This window comes from Mastomys coucha, unplaced genomic scaffold (genome assembly GCF_008632895.1).
Source record: "Mastomys coucha isolate ucsf_1 unplaced genomic scaffold, UCSF_Mcou_1 pScaffold21, whole genome shotgun sequence".
Classification (NCBI taxonomy): domain Eukaryota; kingdom Metazoa; phylum Chordata; class Mammalia; order Rodentia; family Muridae; genus Mastomys; species Mastomys coucha.
The window spans coordinates 141,749,291-141,769,191 of NW_022196904.1; the positions used below are offsets into that span (position 1 = coordinate 141,749,291).

At 45.2% G+C, this 19,901-nt stretch overlaps 2 protein-coding genes across 5 annotated transcripts in view; both read left to right on the plus strand.

Moving 5' to 3' along the window:
• Window positions 1-14,289, plus strand: part of Ddb1 (damage specific DNA binding protein 1) — a 23,921-nt gene extending 9,632 nt beyond the window's left edge. The window contains exons 10-27 of the mRNA XM_031389687.1: window positions 262-364; window positions 3,619-3,694; window positions 3,790-3,898; window positions 5,840-6,018; window positions 6,119-6,282; window positions 6,360-6,467; window positions 6,599-6,806; window positions 7,605-7,700; window positions 7,792-7,903; window positions 9,021-9,144; window positions 9,485-9,649; window positions 10,022-10,116; window positions 11,012-11,182; window positions 11,511-11,620; window positions 11,853-12,022; window positions 12,126-12,228; window positions 12,924-13,047; window positions 13,554-14,289. Of these exons, the coding sequence (XP_031245547.1) occupies window positions 262-364; window positions 3,619-3,694; window positions 3,790-3,898; window positions 5,840-6,018; window positions 6,119-6,282; window positions 6,360-6,467; window positions 6,599-6,806; window positions 7,605-7,700; window positions 7,792-7,903; window positions 9,021-9,144; window positions 9,485-9,649; window positions 10,022-10,116; window positions 11,012-11,182; window positions 11,511-11,620; window positions 11,853-12,022; window positions 12,126-12,228; window positions 12,924-13,047; window positions 13,554-13,637 (2,301 nt within the window). The 3' untranslated portion in view covers window positions 13,638-14,289. The remainder of the gene's footprint in view (window positions 1-261; window positions 365-3,618; window positions 3,695-3,789; window positions 3,899-5,839; window positions 6,019-6,118; window positions 6,283-6,359; window positions 6,468-6,598; window positions 6,807-7,604; window positions 7,701-7,791; window positions 7,904-9,020; window positions 9,145-9,484; window positions 9,650-10,021; window positions 10,117-11,011; window positions 11,183-11,510; window positions 11,621-11,852; window positions 12,023-12,125; window positions 12,229-12,923; window positions 13,048-13,553) is intronic.
• A 787-nt stretch (window positions 14,290-15,076) lies between these two features.
• Window positions 15,077-19,901, plus strand: part of Vwce (von Willebrand factor C and EGF domains) — a 35,339-nt gene continuing 30,514 nt past the window's right edge. For 3 of the 4 annotated variants that reach the window (XM_031389688.1, XM_031389689.1, XM_031389690.1), the window contains exon 1: window positions 15,077-16,220. In XM_031389688.1, coding sequence (XP_031245548.1) covers window positions 16,183-16,220 — 38 coding nt within the window. In that variant the 5' untranslated portion in view covers window positions 15,077-16,182. Of the gene's footprint in view, window positions 16,221-18,292; window positions 18,403-19,901 lie in introns of those variants that run through there. The other variant, XM_031389691.1, reaches the window with a different exon arrangement.

Genomic DNA, 19,901 nt, shown 5'->3' on the forward strand with positions numbered 1-19,901 from the left:
CAAGTTATGTCTGACTCTAGTTCTTTCTAGTAAACTAGGTTCCAGGATCTAAGCAAGCTTCCTAGGAAGAATCTTTGAAAGTTTTTGCTTTTTGGATTAGGATATTTTTTCTGCTTAGTCAATTCGAGGGGCATAGAGATGAAAAGCGAGGCTTGCAGCCTCAAATCTGATTCCATAGTGTGGGCCGTGGGCTTTAGAGCTGGCGGGGTGTATCTGCCCAAGTCTCTTGGGGTTCTTGAGAAACCTTTTCTCTACTTGCAGCTGGTCACTTGCTCTGGAGCTTTCAAGGAAGGTTCCTTGCGGATCATCCGGAACGGAATTGGAATCCATGAGCATGCCAGCATTGACTTACCAGGCATCAAAGGTAGCCTCTGGTGGACAAAGGATGCAGCTCTTACTTGAGTGGCTTTGGCCTTGGCTTGGCTTCATTACATGTTGTGAAGGCATTTTGGTGAGAGCTAGAAGAAAACATCAAACGAGGAGGAATAAGAAAAGCCGTAATAATAGAACATGCATAAAGGACAAAACTGTAAAATATTGATAAAAATTGGGGACTAGTTTAGAGGAATGTGGAAGCAGACACTAAATGTAAGGGAATTGATGGAAAAACGAAAAGCTATATAGTGAGTCTTTTAAAGTATAAACGGATTGGGCATAGTGATACATGCCTTTAATTTCAGCATTTGAGAGGCAGAGGCAGGTGGGTCTGTTTTTAAGGTCAGCCTGCTCTCCAAAGAGAGTTCAGTTCAGCCAGGGCTATGTAGAGAAACCCTGTAGAGAGAGAGAGATAGACAGACAGAGAATATAACCTAAAACCATGACAAAAATGATAGTAGACAGCTGTGTCATCAGCAGTGTGAGTGAGCTACCTCACCTGTTCTGAGGGAAAATGGTAACACTAGACTATACAGCAAAGCCAGCTTAGGTTTGTGTGTAGGAGACACAGCTTCAGAAAAGCAAGTCATCTCTAAACAGCTATGTGGATTGAAAGAGAAAGTGAATGTTTAACTGTAGAACTCAGGAGTTAACTGAAACACTGACAATTCAAATGCATTAAAGAAGTAGGCTATAAGAGGAACAGGCTGAGATAACAGCTTTTATGTGAACATAGTTAATTAGAAATTGAATTGAGAAAAAGGCAATTTGCAATAACAAAATGCTTCTTTCCTCTTCCCCCACATTTCCCCCAGCAAAAATATCCCCAAACCCAAGGAACATGTGGATTCTATTACAAGGAGAACTTTAAAATACTCCTAAAAGATTTTAAAGTAGATTGATCAAAGGGCTGGCTGGGTAGATAGATAACTCAATGGATAAAAAAGCATTTGTCCTCCCTGTGTGAGAACTAGGATTCAGATCCTCAGGACCCATGTGAATGGCAGGTGTGACAGGCAGTTGGCAGTCAGGATTCGTAGAGCAAGCTGGCTAGTTAGAATACCTGGACTTGGCCAGCTCCAGGTTCAGCAAGAGACTGCCTCTGTAAACTAGCTGGAGCACTAAAAAGACATGTCAAGTCTACAAATAAAATATATATATATGTATATATATATATTTTTTTTTTAAGATTTATTTATTTTATGTGAGTACACTGTTGCTCCCTTCAGACACACCAGAAGAAGGCATCAAATCCCATTGTAAGCCACCATGTGGTTGCTGGGAATTGAACTCAGGACCTGTGGAAGAGCAGTCAGTGCTCCTAACTGTTCTCTTTAATGTGTCTCAATAGAGAGACATCTATAGCTTTTTTTTTTTTTCTAAATTAGTCCACATAGAGAAAGAAAGAATAGTGAGAAAAAAATTTAAATAGACCAGTGAGAAAAGGCTAGCACTCCCACACACAAAAACATGTTGCTAAGCCTCAATTGAAAGTGTAGATGGGAGCTGGGGGTGGATGCAGCTCATTAGTAGAACATTTACTAGCATGGATGAGGCCTTAGTTTTGACCCCTAGTTCAGCAAAAGGTGATACACACCTGTAGTGCATTAGCTACTTGGAGGCTCACAGGATTGCTTGGTTGGGGTTATCCGAGCCAGCCCGGGCGTCATAGCAGAACCACTAAAGTAGTTGGTTTGTCCCACGGATAGGCAGTTTTATTGGGATTCAGAGGTGTAGAAACAGACACAGTTCCGCATGAAAATGTATTATCAGTGGTGGCATGCCACTGAAATGTTACATTTATGATTGAGACTTCAGTAGATAAGACTGGGATGGCTGCAGGCATCTGGGGCAGATAAGTTTGAGTCTATTATGAAGAGCTAGGAAAAGTTTACAGATTTCTTTTCATTTTGGAGTGGGAAAGATCATTTATTTTTTGCAACACTGGAAGTTGAATCTCAGGTTCATCTATACTACTAGGCAAACATGGTTGTATTTTCAGTCTTGAAAGATAACTGTCTCAAAAAACAGGTTGGAGAGAGATTGAGGAAAGCACCTAGTATGTACCTCTGGCCTCTGCATACACATGTTCAACAAATACAGAAACAAAAACTTGTTAAATTCAGCTCCATGAAATATTAAGACTTGTTCAGAAGCAAAACAAAAACATCATTTGCTGAGTTAGAAATGACAGTGTATCCCAGCACTTGGGAGGCAGAGGCAGGTGGATTTCTGAGTTCGAGGCCAGCCTGGTCTACAGAGTGAGTTCCAGACAGCCAGGATTACACAGAGAAACCCTGTCGGGGGGGTTTGGGGGGAGGCGGACAGTGTAGGTAAAATAGTTGGACTTCATCTTAGACAGAAGTCCTGTCTCCCTAATTTAAAGCCTGCAGTAAAGAACATCAAATTCTTGTCCCCGAATTGGCAGAAGATGGCTTACAGGCTTCACTGACAAAGAAAAATAGAAATAAAAGTAAGTGAGCTAGGTGTGGCATAATGATGCAGAGTGTGAGAGTAACCTGGGCTCCACGGTGAGATTGTGACCCTGATACATCCAGATGCTTCCCAAAAGAAACAGCCGTAGGAAATAAACATGCTCGTGCATTCCTTAGACGGTTACCACCAAACAGAGTTGATTGTGCCACTGCTTCTCCATGACCTTCATACACTTAAAATGAGAAATGCAAACTTACCTTTACTGATACATCTGCCCAACTAATAGTCTGTGGGTACAGAAATTAGTCTTTTGATAGAGCTGTAGCATCCTTTGCATATATTAAATTAAAAGCCAAGCACAATTTCACATTGCTATTTGCTTGAAATACAAATCCTATTTCTCTAATAAAAACAGTCTGAACAATAACTCCCGCTGATTACTAATTTGGGGTATAGGCCAGAAGAGGTATAAAGTAACTTCATGAATATTTGAAAATTAATACTACTGGAGATTTAACTGGGGCTTCACAATCTAAGTAAATATTCTACCATGGAGCTTCAGTTCATAGCCTGAAATATAAAACTTTAACTTTGAGTCATAGAAATAATACTCTATCTAGAGTCAAGGTAAAAATAGAAAACTTTAGTCTCAAATTCTAAAATCTGACTTCTTCAGAGTGTAAATATCAGCAAGGAACAGAAGGGATTTCAACCCAAGAATTTCTGCCCCTCTTGTAGCTTAGGATGAGAGCACGTCTTAGGTGCTGGTTCATGGTGTACTTCTTTATGCTTTACTGCTTGTTCCAGGTTTATGGCCACTGCGGTCTGACCCCAGTCGGGAGACTGATGACACTTTGGTACTCTCTTTTGTGGGCCAGACAAGGTAAGGGCAGGCCTGGTCCTTACTTACAGGATGAAAGTGCAGGGTTGGGAAGCTGGTCCCAGGCTGACCTGAACCTTCCTTTTATTCTGCTACAGAGTTCTCATGCTAAACGGAGAGGAAGTGGAAGAAACCGAACTGATGGGCTTTGTGGATGATCAGCAGACTTTCTTTTGTGGCAATGTGGCTCATCAGCAACTTATCCAGGTAAAGGGTTAGAGAGGACAAATGACCATGACTTCTCACTTTGACATAGAATGCAGGAGTAGGTGCTACTAGATTTTAAATTAATCCATTTTTATGGCACTAAAAATAATGTAGAAGTTCTTGGGCGGTCGGGTACTGGTTTCTTGTTATGCAGAGGTAACTGTTGAAGTAGATCCTTTTAGCTTTATTGTCCTCTTATCAGCACCTGGATATCTATTTACATTTTTTCTATACACTGAGATTATGATAAATACAATTTGTGGGGCTGGAGAGATGGCTCAGCAGTTAAGAGCACTGGCTGCTCTTCCAGAGGTCCTGAGTTCAATTCCCAGCAACCACATGGTAGCTCATGACCATCTGTAATGGGATCTGATGTTCTCTTTTGGTGTGTCTAAAGAGAGTGACAGTGTACTCATTTACAAAAAGTAAATAAATCTTTAAAAAGTCATGGGCTGCTACAACACTGCTCAAATATTTAAAAAATATGTAACTTTGTGGCATTAATTATATGTCTTTTGATATACTGTTTACTGCTTTCATTTTAACACTGACACAAAAATATTTTTCTTTGTTTGAGACAGAGTCCCTCTATATAACCCTGGCTATCCTGGAACTCAATATGTAGGCCAGATGGGCCTTGAATTCATAGAGATCCACCTGCCTCTACCTCTGCCTCTCAAGTGCTAGGATTAAAGGCCTTACCCAGCTTTACACAAGAATATTGGGAGAAAAAATGGGAAACAGCAAAACACAATAACAAAAATACTAGTCATACATTAAGACCCAGTTGGTCTATGCTGGTCCTTAGGTCTTTAGAAGCTTGATCTGTACTCTCGTTCTCCAAGAGAATTTGGTTTCTGTGCCCCCTCCTAACACTTACCCATCTTTTCAAGTTTGTGGTAACCTAATGCCCTTCCAAGTTTTATACTCTTCTTCTCTTTGCCATTCTCAGGGGTCTTTCCATTGGTGGACAAGATATTTGGAATGCCTTAGTATTAAACAGCTGCTCATCTTTACCCACTGGTCTTCCTTTAGCCAGCTGGCAGTAGTAGATTGGTAAAAATCTAGAGCAGGGCTGTGGTGACACAACCCCTTTAATCCTAGCACTTGGGAGCAGAGACAAGAAGGCTCTCTGTGAGTTCAAGGCCAGCCTGTTCTACAGAGAGTTTCAGGGATACACAAAGAGAAACCCTGTTTCAAACAGACAAAAAAAAAAAAAATGTCTATTCAGAAACAAAAACAAAAAACCGGCAGTGGTGGTGCACACCTTTAATCCCAACACTTGGGAGGCAGAAGCAGGATTTCTGAGTTCAAGGCCAGCCTGGTCTACAGAATGAGTTTCAGGACAGCCAGGGCTATACAGAGAAACCCTGTCTCAAAAAAAAAAAAAAAAAAAAAAAGATATGTATTGTAGTTAATTTTAAAGAGACTTTAGGGAAAAGTACATGGATTTTGCTCTCCATGTCCATGAGTCATATCCATGTATTGAACCAAATGTGGATTAAACAATTGTGAATTGTATTTATACCAAATGTGTGTTGGGGAGGCGGTGATGGTATCATTATTCCCTAAGCAATGTAGTGTAGCAGCTATTTATATAGCATTTACATAGTCTTAGGTCTTATAATGTAATCTAAAGATCTGGGGAAGGAACACAATTTAATGGCAGAACATGGAAGGCCTTAGGTTTAATCCTTAGCTCCAGAACAAGTAATTCAGAGATGATAGAAGGATATGCATAGGTAATATGCAGATATACCATTATATGAGGGATTTGGGCATTTACAGATTTTGGTATTCTTGTGGGTCCTGGAACCAGAGGCTTGACTGTATGTTAGAACTGTAGTTTATTCGTGTTCTAACTAGGGGAAAGAAGGGGAGCACTTTTGCATTTCTGAAAAGATCCTTGGAGTTGCTTAGAGACATCTCTTCTTTCTGTAGATCACCTCAGCATCTGTGAGGTTGGTCTCTCAAGAGCCCAAAGCTTTGGTCAGCGAGTGGCAGGAGCCTCAGGGCAAGAACATCAGTGTGGCCTCCTGTAACAGCAGCCAGGTGGTGGTTGCTGTGGGAAGGGCACTGTACTACCTTCAGATCCATCCTCAGGAGCTCCGGCAAATCAGGTACATGAGTGTCTTTATGTCTGCTTAGCATCCTCTGTTCTGTGGGGCATCTTTGGTCACTGGGTTGCTTCCTCTGCCATATTCATTCCTCATTGTTCAGCCACACAGAGATGGAACATGAAGTGGCTTGCTTGGATATCACCCCATTAGGGGACAGCAATGGCCTGTCCCCACTTTGTGCCATTGGTCTCTGGACAGACATCTCAGCTCGTATCTTGAAGCTCCCATCATTTGAACTACTGCACAAGGAGATGCTGGGTGGAGGTATGTATTATTGGTATTTTGGGTTAGGATTCCAGTCAGGATGTGGAACGAGAATTTAAAGCCCCTCTTTCCCACAGAGATCATTCCTCGATCCATCCTGATGACCACTTTTGAGAGTAGCCACTACCTCCTTTGTGCCTTGGGAGATGGGGCTCTTTTCTACTTTGGGCTCAACATCGAGACAGGTGAGGAAAAACAGTTGAATGTGGGTTCTTTCAGAAGTAGGGAGTATTGGTGGCTTTGCAATGTGGCTTTGAGCCTTAACCAGGCAGCTGTTGTCCTGTTTTCTTTCCTTCTTATGCTGTTCTTTCTGCAGGTTTACTGAGTGACCGTAAAAAGGTGACTTTGGGCACCCAGCCCACGGTGTTGCGGACATTCCGGTCTCTTTCTACCACCAACGTGTTTGCTTGCTCTGACCGGCCCACTGTCATCTATAGCAGCAACCACAAGTTGGTCTTCTCCAATGTCAACCTCAAGGAGGTGAACTATATGTGTCCTCTCAACTCAGATGGCTATCCTGACAGGTGAGCCTGTTTAGTCACTAACTGGAGACATCATATTGCTTCTCCTACCCTCCTCACCTCTTTCCCCTACCCCATCCCATCCCACTCCCTAGTCTAGGTTCCCCCCAGTGTCAGAGTGAATAAATTGCTATGATGGGAAGTATCACAGGGGTTTTTATTAGAAACATCTGAAAACTTTTACAGGGCTGAAAGTAGATGAGTGAGAGGTATTCTGACAAGAACAGCATAGAGTTTTTGATTCCTCAGATTCTGAGGTTATTATGTTCTAGAATCTGTATATTTCAAGAATTTTTCAGGTGAAGTAGTTAAGGGTCTTTTTGCGGGTATAATGTAGGATATGAAAAAGTCTCATTCTGTAACATTGGGTGGCAGGGAACTTGTAGAGAGCCACCTGCCTCTACCTTCCAAATGCTGGACTTAAAGATGTGTACCACTTGGCATTTTAATTTAGAACTCCAGATTTAGTGATTTTCAGCAGCCATAGGGGAAGGTACTTGATAGAAATGTATTTTCTAAAAATGCTAAGGGGTTGGGCCAGCCTGTGAGTCCTTGGTGTATTAGATTCACTCTCCTACCTAGAGTTTTGATTCTCGACCTTGGCCGCACCTTAGCAAGTACTGTTGGGCCTACCCAGACCAGTTATATAAGACTATCTTCATTGGTGAATCCCAGCATCAGAGTTAGGTCTTCCCAAATGAATTTTGGTATAAGGTGGCATTGAAGCCCTGCTTTGGAGCAAATTGGTGTCATTGAGTCTTGGGAGAATCCTTCACTCTAAGCTGCAATCCTTCTTTTCAGTCTGGCATTGGCCAATAACAGCACTCTCACCATTGGCACCATTGATGAGATCCAGAAACTCCATATTCGCACGGTTCCCCTCTACGAATCTCCCAGGTGAGTGCAGACCAGAGAAGCTGCGGGGGAGCTGGTAGATAGTATCATAGACTTTTCTGAGTGGTACCGTTGTTTCATGCTTGTTTTGCAGAAAGATCTGCTATCAGGAAGTGTCTCAGTGCTTTGGGGTCCTTTCCAGCCGCATTGAAGTTCAAGATACTAGTGGAGGCACTACTGCTTTGAGGCCCAGTGCCAGCACCCAGGTGAGGACAGTGAGCGAAGAAAGATGGTAGTAGGAGTGAACAAGCTTTCTTCATAGAGTGAAATAGGAAATGATCTGGCTTTGCAGGCTAAATGGACTCTGTTCCAACCACCACCTTTGCCGTTGTAGCCTGAAAGGGTGCACTTAGCTGGGTTGCAATAAAACTTTATGTAGAGAGATAGGCATGTAATTCAATGATAGAATACTTGACTACATTGAACAGATACTGGCTTTCATGCCCAGCACAACATAAACAACTTGAAACAACCCTCATCCCAAGCTTAACAGCTATTACTTGGTGACCTGACAGCCTCAACAGTTTCTTCTTTTATGAGTTTGAATGCTCTATACAATATGTGTAGTTGACAGTAGAAAGGTATAATAGACAACAGTATGATAATTGAAACCCAGTAGAATTGGTTTTATGGTTTATTGCTAATCATTTGACCTTAGCTGGGTGAAACTAGCCTTCAGGGTTTTCTGTTTGTTTGGTTTGGTTTGGTCTGTGAAACAGGGTTATAATGATGTAACCTTCAGAGATACATAATTAATTCCTTGGAGATATACATCTGATAGAATTAGCTCCCTTAATCCAGAGGACAGAAGTCTTTTACTCTGTGTGTAAATAATTGTTTGCCTAAACATAGATGTGTGTGCTGTGCTTCTATAGTGCCTAAGGAGGCCAGACGAATGTCAGATCCCCTGGAACTGGAGTTGTAGGCTGTTATGAGCCTCTGTGTGGGTGCTGGATCCTCTGTAAGAGCAGCAAGTATTCTTAACCGCTTACCCATCTCTCCAGCCTCTAAACTCTGTTTTTATTTGAAATGTCTCTGTTGATGATGAAGTCTATCACTGTATAGGTTGCTTGAGTTCATGTTGAGTTTTGCTTGATTGACTTGTAACATTGCCAAGATCTTTAGATTTTGGGCCAACATGCCATTTGCCTGTGTGATCTGACTCTTTACCTTCAGGTTCCAGTGTACTCTCTGAAACACTCCATTCATCAGGCTCTGCTGCTCTGCCAGCATCAGCTTTCTTGTTTACACACATTCAGCCTTATGCACCTCCAGTCCCTGTTCTGTTTTAAGAGGGATGGCATGCCTTTTCTCTGTCTGCAGGCCCTGTCCAGCAGCGTCAGCTCCAGCAAACTATTCTCTAGCAGTACGGCTCCTCACGAGACCTCCTTTGGAGAAGAGGTGGAGGTGCACAACCTCCTCATCATTGACCAGCATACCTTTGAAGGTGCAGACAAGCTTTTCTGTCTTTTTTGCTTAAATCCTGGCCTATTCCGAGGTCCAGAATATTCTGGAGCCTAACAGGGTGGTAGGCTCTCCTACGAGAAAAAGCTACATTGGGGTTGGAGCAGAGAAAGTAACTGACACCTATCAGTTGCAATAAATCTAGAGCATTGGGCATCCATCTTCTCATTAGCACAGGCTGGTGGGAATGGACAGTCTGAAGAGGCAGGGGCAGTGAGTGGCTCATGTTCTTATACTACCTAAGCCACAACCTCACAGAAGCATGTGATTATGAGGGGGGAGGAGGCAAGTATTTTTAATCAGTTATCTCTTTCTTCTCCTAGTGCTTCATGCCCATCAGTTTCTACAAAATGAGTATGCCCTCAGCCTGGTCTCCTGCAAGTTGGGTAAAGACCCCAACACATACTTCATTGTGGGTACAGCCATGGTATATCCTGAAGAGGCGGAGCCCAAGCAGGGTCGTATTGTGGTCTTCCAGTATTCAGATGGTGAGTGGACAGTCTTTGGATTATGAAGATATGAAATCCTGGGGAAGCAGTTAGCCCCTTAAGATCTCAGAGTCTAAACAGGATGACTTAAAGTAGGAGGCAGACCTTGGGACCCATTAGAGGCATTCCTATCATTGCCTCGGGACTTGTGCTTCATCTCAGTATGTGCTCTTTTTTTTTTTTAAACTTTTATTCTTCTCTCATACATTACATCTTGACTTCAGTTTATCCTCTTTCTAGTACCTCTTGCTTTTTCCAGAGGGTTGGGACAAGATTTAAGTCAGTAGGCAACCAGGGGATGCTCTTGACTAAATAAAATGTGGGCTTATAAAAAAAAAAAAAAACTTAAAAATTATGTCTCCTCTCTGCCAGGAAAACTACAGACTGTGGCTGAAAAGGAAGTAAAAGGGGCTGTGTACTCTATGGTGGAGTTTAATGGGAAGCTGCTTGCCAGTATCAATAGCACGGTGAGGTCTATGAGTTAATTCATCTTTGTAGAATGTCTCTCCCTTAATGCTGCTAGGGAAGCTTGTTTTAGGGATAACAGAATAGTGGGAATAGAGAATGGACTCTAAGCTGGAATTTGGGGAACTGAAGTTGAGCTGGACTTTGGATAGACTTGGTTTTGGATTTGGTTTTTTGAGACAAGGTCTCTCTGTGTAGCTCATGCTGTCCTTGAACTCATTATATAGACCAGACTGGCCTTGAACTCACAGAGATCTGTCTGCCTTCTCCAGAGTGTTTGAATTAAAGACTTGTATTAGATTTTTTGAGTGCTGTGGAGGTTAAGCAGAGGGTACAGGCTGTGGCCTCTGTAGTAAGGTGTGTCCATGTTAAAAGAATATTTTATTTAAACAAAATGAACCAATATTTTCCTCAGCATTTTTTAAATACTAGTATATAATGAGGAAAGATGTGTAGCTTGGTGGTAAATATTGGAAGGACCTTTTCTATGAATAATATTAAAGTCACTAAGGATTATAGCCCTGTTGTATAGGGTTGGGTGAGAATTAGGTTACTGTTTTAAAGTGTGTCAGAGGATGTGAGCTTCAGCATTGGGAGCACATCTGAACAAGCAGCTGAGGGGCAGCTTAGTTATTAGACCTTACCCACAAAAAGACAGAGTATTTATAGTGTTATATTTAAGCTGTTGTCTCCTTTACTTGAACTCCTTTTATGTTTAAAAAAAATTCCATTCTTAAATTTTCTAATTCAGCAATGTATAATACTGAAATAACTGTTCACTCTCTATATAGACCACTTTCCAACCCACTGTGCTTTGTAGGGAGTGGAGGATTAAATAGGGGGACAGTCATTCCCCAAAGGCTGGGCCTCCCAGCTTCACACATTGTGCCTTTTCAGGTGCGGCTCTATGAGTGGACCACAGAAAAGGAACTTCGCACTGAGTGTAATCACTACAACAACATCATGGCCTTGTACCTGAAGACCAAGGGTGACTTTATCCTGGTGGGCGACCTCATGCGTTCAGTGCTGCTGCTTGCCTACAAGCCTATGGAAGGAAACTTTGAAGAGGTAGTGTGGGGACTTGGGTGCAGACTTGATGGTGAGGGTCCTCCCTGAGCCACATTCTGTATCCACTTACAGATTCTCCTCCCCTACTTTGGCAATTCCACTTCTATCTCTGGGAAATTACAACCAAATGGCCTCTGTTGGCTAGTTTTAGAGTGGAGTGGAATGGGGTGAGAAGGGGTGTGGCTGAAATGTAGTCTCTAAGGTTCCCATTATTACACACAAGGATGCACTTTCTGCAAGTGAGACCTTGGCTTCTGACCAAAAGCTTGATTAATTTCAGAACTGCATTCCACACTGCACACTACACTTGTTCATTGTCTATTTCCAGATTGCCCGAGACTTTAATCCCAACTGGATGAGTGCAGTGGAGATCTTGGATGATGACAATTTTCTGGGAGCTGAAAATGCCTTTAACTTGTTTGTGTGTCAGAAGGACAGGTGAGCAGCTTCTGCAGCCTCTGGGTCTGTGGCTTGAGCATGTGGAGGGCTTGTGGGCTTGTGCATGCCCCTTCACGGGTAGAGCTTATTTTGTAAGATGGAGAAGCTTTGTAGACTGACCTCCAGATGGTCTTCCCAGAATAGTCAACACATAGTGTCTTGTCAAACGAGGTCCCATGTTGAGGCCTCCTTAGGGAGATGGGTCCAGAAAGTGACATCTCATGTCTTTCAGTGCTGCCACCACTGATGAGGAGCGGCAGCACCTACAGGAGGTTGGTCTCTTCCACCTGGGCGAGTTTGTCAATGTGTTCTGCCATGGCTCCCTAGTTATGCAGAATCTGGGCGAGACTTCTACCCCTACACAGGGCTCGGTGCTCTTTGGCACAGTCAACGGCATGATAGGTAAGGTCATTCCTGTAGGGCACACTCAGCTGCAGCAAGCTCATCCCTGGCTTGTCTAGATTTTGAAGTGCTTTATAAGCTAACTGCCCCTTTCCTTCTTTAGGGCTGGTGACTTCGCTGTCAGAGAGCTGGTATAACCTCCTATTGGACATGCAGAACCGACTCAATAAGGTCATCAAAAGTGTGGGCAAGATTGAACACTCCTTATATCCTTCCTTCCCAGAGCATCTGTCTGTTGGGAAGCTCGTTCCAACACATGCAGAGAGCTTTGCTTATCATGTAAGAAGCTGAAACTCGAAAAACTAAAAGGTCAGCCCTCCATTCCTGTGCAGGAGCAGTTCAAGCCCTCCCAGGCAAGGCCTGGAAAAGCTGCCTATGTGACTGTCCCAGGAAGAGCACTCTGAGTGTTGTGCTCACTTGCAGGGCTTTGGGTAGCCTGCTCTCTCTCTAAGCATTACCTTATCTAGGGCTCTGAGGCTAGACTTGGATGGATAGTGATATGGACATCAAATTTGCCTGGAACACTTTTTGAGTCTATCCATATTTTTGGGGGCTTTGTCATAACTTTTTAAAGGTTGTCCTAGCTGGGCGGTGGTGGCACACACCTTTAATCCCAGCACTTGGGAGGCAGAAGCAGGCAGGTTTCTGAGTTTGAGGCCAGCCTGGTCTACAGAGTGAGCTCCAGGACAGTCAAGGCTATAAGAAAAACAAAACAAAACAAAACAAACCAATTTGAATAAGCAGAACTTTCTTTCAATTCCAAAGCTGTCCAAAAGTAGTGTAGGTTTTAGTAGAAACATTGCTGTTTTACTCCTGACCGTCTCCCTCTTGCTCAGAGGTGGGGATGAATGAGAGCGGGGGTGTTTGCAGATAAGGTATGTTCTTTAACTCACCTGTCTACCTGGAGATCCTTTCACACTGAGCGAAAGACAGAACCAGCCACAGGCTTCATCGATGGTGACCTGATTGAAAGTTTCCTAGATATCAGCCGCCCCAAGATGCAGGAGGTTGTGGCAAACTTGCAGGTGAGCTGTGCTGTGTTTGTGCTAGACCTTTTAAAACAGGTGTCATTCCTGGAGACTTGACTCCAGGTTTTCTCCTAGAACTCATGGGGCCAGTGGCCCTTTGTGGCCCTCCATTATGCTTACCACATAAAGAGGAATCTAAGGGAAGGTGGTGTAGTTGAGGCTTGTGGGTACTTTCTTGATATCTGTGTGCTAGGAACTGTTCCTGAGTTAGTACCTTCGCTTTAGCAAGGGGCCTGGGCTCTCTAGCAAGACTAGAAGGTAGAGTTAGGTTCCTACAGGAAGTAACCTTTCCCAGTTCTGGAGTTTAAGAGTCTGGAGTGCTCACTGGCGAAGGTTTTCCTGGGAGGGAGTATTCAGCAGTGACCAGATCCCTAAGGCTACAGCCAGGTTTTGGGTGAAATCCTTTTCCTTGCTGCAACAGTGGTGGCCAGTAGGTATCTCTCAGCCTGCTGAGGTGAGAGTACCTTCTTGTCTCCATGGCCCTTCTCCCTGTCTCGTTTCAGTATGATGATGGCAGTGGTATGAAGCGAGAGGCAACTGCAGATGACCTCATCAAAGTCGTGGAGGAGCTAACTCGGATCCACTAGCCAAGGACAGGATCTCTTTTCCTGACCCTCCCTAAAGGCGCTGCCCTCCTATCCTCCCCTCCCTTTCCCACCCTTGTTTTCTTGGCATGGGAGTCTTTTCCCTAAGCCGCCTGCCCCTAGAGCCACAGCTGACCTGTGTGGAGACAGGGCTTTTTATAACTAAAACCAGTTCACTAGAGACCTAGGAATGGGCTGGAAGTGGGATATTTTCTCCCTGGATTTTTATCAGCCATCACCTTGGACCACCAAGCCTTGAATGGAGTTGCCAGTTGGCTCCTCCTGGGGAGGACTTTGTCACTCTTTGGCCAAGAAGCAGCTCTGTGCACCTGTGTATGAGATGATACCTCACACTCATGCTTTGTCCTCTACTGTCTTTTGTGGGTGTGGGGAGGTTGAGGTGGGGGAAGAGGGTTGAGAGGGTTTCATTGTCTTGAGAGCTTCCTGTTGCTTTCTTCTCTTGCCTCTGAGAACATCAGCCTGGAGGCCTGTCAGGCTATGGGCTGCCTGAGTGGAAACCTGGGATGGTGGATAATTCCCAAGCCACAGCCCTTTTGTCTCGGGGAACTCCCTTCTTCACAGAGAAGGAGGTGGGGGCTGTGAATTGGTTGTTAGTTTCTGAATTTTACCAAATAAAGTAGAATCTAAGAAGAAACTTGTATTTGTCTGCTTTTCTCCCTCTGCCAGCTGTCCAGCATCCCTTGTATACTCTGCATCGGGTCCAAACTGAAGTGGTAGCTGCAGTCACAGATCTTGCTTCTCAGATAGTAGATGTTTTCCCCTTCCTTAGTTCATGATTGTTTGAGTGGGATTCTAGAAGCTCAGTAGTTATTATGCCGGTTGTTCGTTGTGCTAGCAATGAGGCAGTCTTGAAGCCAGGAGGCAGTCTTGAAGCCACTTGTGCTGCCTTTACTGTCTTCATTGTACAGACCACTTTGAAAAATGCACAGCCAACCCCAGGTGCTATTCTTTTCTAACCCGGTATCCCCTACTTCCTGTTGCATCTTGCCAAGACAGGGTTTTACTGTGTAGCTCTGGCTTCGCTTTGAACTCACAGAGATCCACCTGTCTTTGTCTCCCAAGTGTTGCTAAAAAGGCATGCTTTACCACACATAGCTAAGATTTTATTTTAACCTCTGTATGTATTTGTGTATATATGTCTGACCATAAGTGGATTTGTACACATTAGTACAGGTGTCCATGAAGACCAGAAGAGGGTGTCAGATTCTGGAGCTGAGTTATAGGTGGTTGTGAGCTGCCTGGTACAGTTGCTGAGAACCAAACTGGTCCTCTGCAAAAACAATGTATGGTCTTAACAGCTGTGCATCTCTCCAGCTCCTTATGTTGCATCTTATTTTATTTCTCTGGTTGGTTGAATAGAGCCTGCAGTACCTTTGGCCTGGCTGTACAGGAATGGTGGATGTTTGAGAGTTACCCTTTGGTCCTGAATGGATTGAGTCTCTATTCTCCCTTTGGGAATAAGGGATGTTCTGTCCTGATAGTGCAGGCTTGATCCTAAACATACTCGGTGGCTATGAGCTAGGTGTAGTGGCACAAATCCCAGCGAAGGCACTTGGATCTCTTGAGTTTGAGGCCAGCCTGATCTACATAGGGAGTTTCAGGACAGCCAGAGCTATACAGAGAAACCCTGTCTCGAAAAACAAAAAAACCAAAAGACCAGGCTTTGATAAAATGATTGGAGAATTGGGAGTTTAAGTTAAGCTATAGTTTTGAGAGACTGTAGTTTACAAAGGGCAAGCAAGCATTTCGGCATTGAGGCGTGCTGGCAGGCGTCTGTCCCTAGCGTCATTGCTTAGTTGGGTGTTTTGTTTTCTACGGTCATCCTGCTCTGATTCTGGATCCAGTTACCACTTTATCTTCATGCAGAGTCAAACTCATTCCACCAAGGTTTCCACATCCAGTTCTGAGTAATAAATATGCTGTGTGTCCTATTTGTGGACATTTCTGTCCCTTACAGAGACAGAAGAGGGGAGGTGGTAAAGATGCTTTATTTTGGTATGAGAAAGGACTGAACATGGGTACAGTGTGACACATGAAAGCTTGACTGTTGAGCTACATCTCCAGTCTGTCTCCTATGTATTTATTGTATGTATTCACTTGAGACTGAATTCTAGAAGCCTTTGGATGCTGGCTTTCTGCCTGCACATTCCCAAAATCCTCTCTTAAATACCATTTATCACTTCTCAGGGTGAAATGTCATCTTCAGAGATCTTCAACCAGCTGGACAGGCCCTTCCATGCAGGCACTGATAAGCTAGCTTTACTCCCAAGCCTCCAAAGGAGGAATCCTTGGAGAGAGTACTAGAAACACTGATTCACATCACATGAACGTTTGGAAGGGTCTCAAACCAGAGGCCCGAATCCTGCAGCCAACAACTTGGATCCTTTACTCTGTGAAGGGTCTCTTGTTATGTCACAGAAATGGAGAGGAAACACAGAGTGAACAAACACTAGTCCTTGAAGATGAATGGATACATGAAAGACTCAACTGAAGCCCTAGGACCGAACAGGGCAAGGAAGAAGAGCAAATGAAACCGAAGGACCCAACAGCTGACTTGATGGGAAGGTAGATGTCAGAAGACTGAAGACACCGTAGGGAGATGAAATGCTGGGCCAGCTCAGAAAAGGGCGTAGGGGTCCTCCAGTCAGAATTTCCTACTTTGCTATATCCAGAAATCTACACTAGGGAGATGAGCATTTTGATCTTCCACCTGCTAGGGAATGACTTCTGCAGAATAGAATGTGGGGCTATGGAAATGAATGGACATGGCAAAGGTATGCTGTGTGGTAAATGTCATGAAATGTCAAGAAATGTCATGAGCTATGAGGGCCGCAGTAAGGGGATTTATCCTCTGTGTAGTGGTTTCAGAGGTAGCTTCCCAGGGATGGGAAGGCAGAATGCCTGTGTTGTGACAGTAGCTAGCAGTCTCTGCCTTCTCCAGGCTAGAAAGATGCCCTAAGTAGTCTGAAGGTCCTTAGGACTCTGAGTATGTAGGTACAGAGAAGTCACATTCATCTTTGGCAGTATGCTTGCTGTGAGCCTGACTAGATAGTAGAATAGGCCCAAACAAGACAAGATACAGGCCCAAATGTAAGTTTGGGCTCTGCCACATGGGTTAAGGTAGAGAGGTGGCTGGCAATTTGTTATGCCAACAGCTAGTTAGTTATGGCAGAATAGCCCCCATAAAAGCAAGAAAGGAAGAAGGGGTTTACTTGGCTCACAGGTGCAGCCATCTTGGCAGGGAAAGCATAGAGCCAGGAGCATGGCGCCATGGTCGAGAAGCAGATGAATACTGGCACTCAGTTTACGGTCTTTGTGATAATGCCACTCACATTTAGGATAGGTCTTCACAACTCAGTTACATTCTGGAAACAGCTCTGACACACACAAAGGCTTATTTCCTAGGTGCTTCTAGATCCATTCAGTGATTAGCCATGACACCTCAACATCCAAAAGTACTTGGAAGTTTTCCTCTTATTGCAAATTAAGGGTCAGGGACCAACAAGCATCAAACACCCAAGTTAACGTTTGCTCAGAAACTAAAAGGAAAGTGTGTGTGGGAAGGCAGCCAGCACCTAGGTCACCATTTTCATCTGTGGTCACCAATGCCAATAGTCTTAGGGTTAGCCTGAGGCAGAACAAAGGATTTAGGCGTGTTTGGGAAATACAGACATTTTAAGACAAAATGTAGCCTGAAAATGTAGTTTTTTTTAAAAACTAGCTCAGCTGATTTTTAAAGGCAGTGAGTTTCTTATTCCTAGGACTCTTTACACAAAAGCTTGACTAATCCAGTGTGGGTAGGGTTAGACAGGGCCCTTGCTACCAGAACAAGGTAAAACTCAACCCTTCTTTTAGCTTCCTCCCAGCTAGATCTTTCTCAGTTTTAGCATTTTGCTCAACATTCTTCAGCCTCAACCTCTTTCTAGCCTGGGCCAACTTCGGAGGAGGCCAATAGGAGTCTTCTAGTTCTGTGCCCCTGGCTCCCTTGCCAACTGCCCACTGCTTTCTTTACCTCCTCCCAGGTGATCTAGGAAGCTGCCCACTCATCCATTTGACTCCCACCAGGTAGCCTTTGGGTTCATGTCCTTTGGCAAGGAAGCAGAGTAGACCACCAGTATACACTATCCTGACTATCTGGTAGGGTTCGGGGAGAGGCAAAACCGCCTAGCTTCAGTGCCCTGAGTTTGAGTGCCCAGAAGTCTCACCTACACATACAGATTGGATTCTATGGAAACCCAAAAACCTTGTTCCTGAAGTTTCTTTCCAACTTGGTGCGAAGCCTTCAGTCATTCTGTGGAAAGCGACTCCCAAACCCAGGCTGAGGGTGTGGGCCGAGGGTGAAACCCCGCCCTCGGGGTCCCTGATCTTTGCTCCCGCCCCAGGCTCCACGCCTCCCGGAGAGGCACCGGCGGGCGGCGCTCCTTTTGTGTGTATCTTTCCAAGGTGCAAGGACCCCCCACCCCCACCCCCACCCGCCTAGGCAGTCCTCCCCTAAACACCAGCCCTCTTCTCGTCGTCCTCAACCCCTGCCAGCTGTGGGGGAATCAGATCGCTTCCAGGAGGAGGGACAAGGTCGGTAGCCCCCTCCCCGGTGCGGGGCCTGAGCCCAGTAGAGTCCAGGACCTCTGCTGCCAGTCATGTGGGCTAGACTGTTGCTCCATGTTGCCTACATCTTGATCCCGTTGCTGGGGTCTTCGGCCCGAGGCTACACCGGGAGGAAGGCGCCAGGGCACTACTCTGCGGAGAGGTAAGAGCCCGGTGCCTCTCAGCGGCCCAGCCTTGGAGCGCTACGGCCGGCGTGGAGCTGGAAGGCACTTGCAGAGGGCAGCTGCTGGACCTGTGTATCTTCCGTGGCGTGGGCACACCAGGGGTCTGGACAAAGAGACAATAGTTTGTGCCAGTTGGGTGGCCCTGCCTGAGGACTTCTCTGGCTAGGGAATCTGGGAGATGGAGATCCCGGCTCCAAGTGAATCCTGTACTAAGGGAGTAGGCTGACTCTCTAGGTAGGGGACCCCAGCACGTGCCAATTGGTCTCAACTGTCTGGCTTTCTTCCTTGGCGGTGCGGGGCCTCCTCCGCTTCTGCACACGTTGGCCTGGGGTTGGGGGTTTCCTCAGTGTCTCTTGCTCTCTGCACCCGGTGGACCTTGGAGCCACCGGTGGCTCAGGGTTATGCTTTGGTATCTGCGCATGTGTGCACAGGCCGGGGAGGCGGGAGGCGGCAGGCGGGAGGCGTGTCTTTCCAAACCCAATCGTTTTCCCTTAAGTGTGTCTTAGTTCTCTACCACCAAGGGGTGATGAGGGAGTGGTGATCGTGTGTGCGTGATGCTTATAGCAAGGGAACACGTTGTCAGCGGGTGGCCTGGCCCACGGCCACATCTTCTCAGGGGCGCACAGCAGGGGCAGCCCTGAAGGAAGAGCTTACAGCTCAGCACGTGGGTTCTGCAATCCCTTGCCACCTGTCTCCCTGGCATCACCGTTCCACACACGAAAAGCTCCTTGGGGCTTTCTGGTGGGCACCCTACCCCTTCCTGTCTGAGGTGGAACTCCACCAGCTTCCACAGGCACCCTATCATTTACCACTTCGATGGCACCTCACGCCCGTTTCAGAGCCCTCTTTGGCTTAGCTATTTAGTTGTTCTGTGGATCCCAGCTGCCAGACTCTTCTCCTCAGCTGTTGCTATCATCATTTCTGTGTGTGACATCACTATCGGTTTGGTTTGTCTTCACTGGTTTTGACTTTTGAGAGGGAAAAGGACTTGGCTCCAGGGAGAGTCCCCAGCAAACTTTTCTGTACTCCCATGGTTCCCCCTAGGTTTTCACATTTGACACAGATTATTAACCCTAAGAGCCAGGCAAATTTGTCTTATTCTATATCATTTGTGTCTGATACGTGGACAGGCATAGAGGGTGTTCTGGTTGGTGGGATGAAATTCCCATCAGCTCTGAGTATGTGGGGAAAGTCATCTGGTGCCTATTGCTTTACCTGGAGTCATGGTCCTTGTTCCATGGCTTCAGGAGTTCTAGCCCATGTTCATCTCACCTCTAGCCTATGCTCAGGCTGTTCCTTCTGTCTGTATTGCCCTCTCCTTTCTCGCTTTCATACCAAGTCTCTGGCCTTCTTTCTCATGAATTAGAGGAGCTGTCCTCTAGTGACCCTCTCCTGACATTCTTCAAGGCTCCACAAGTCCTCCCAGAGTACCCGGTTAAGCTTAGCCCCCATCACCTGGGTCCTGACTGTCCTTTGA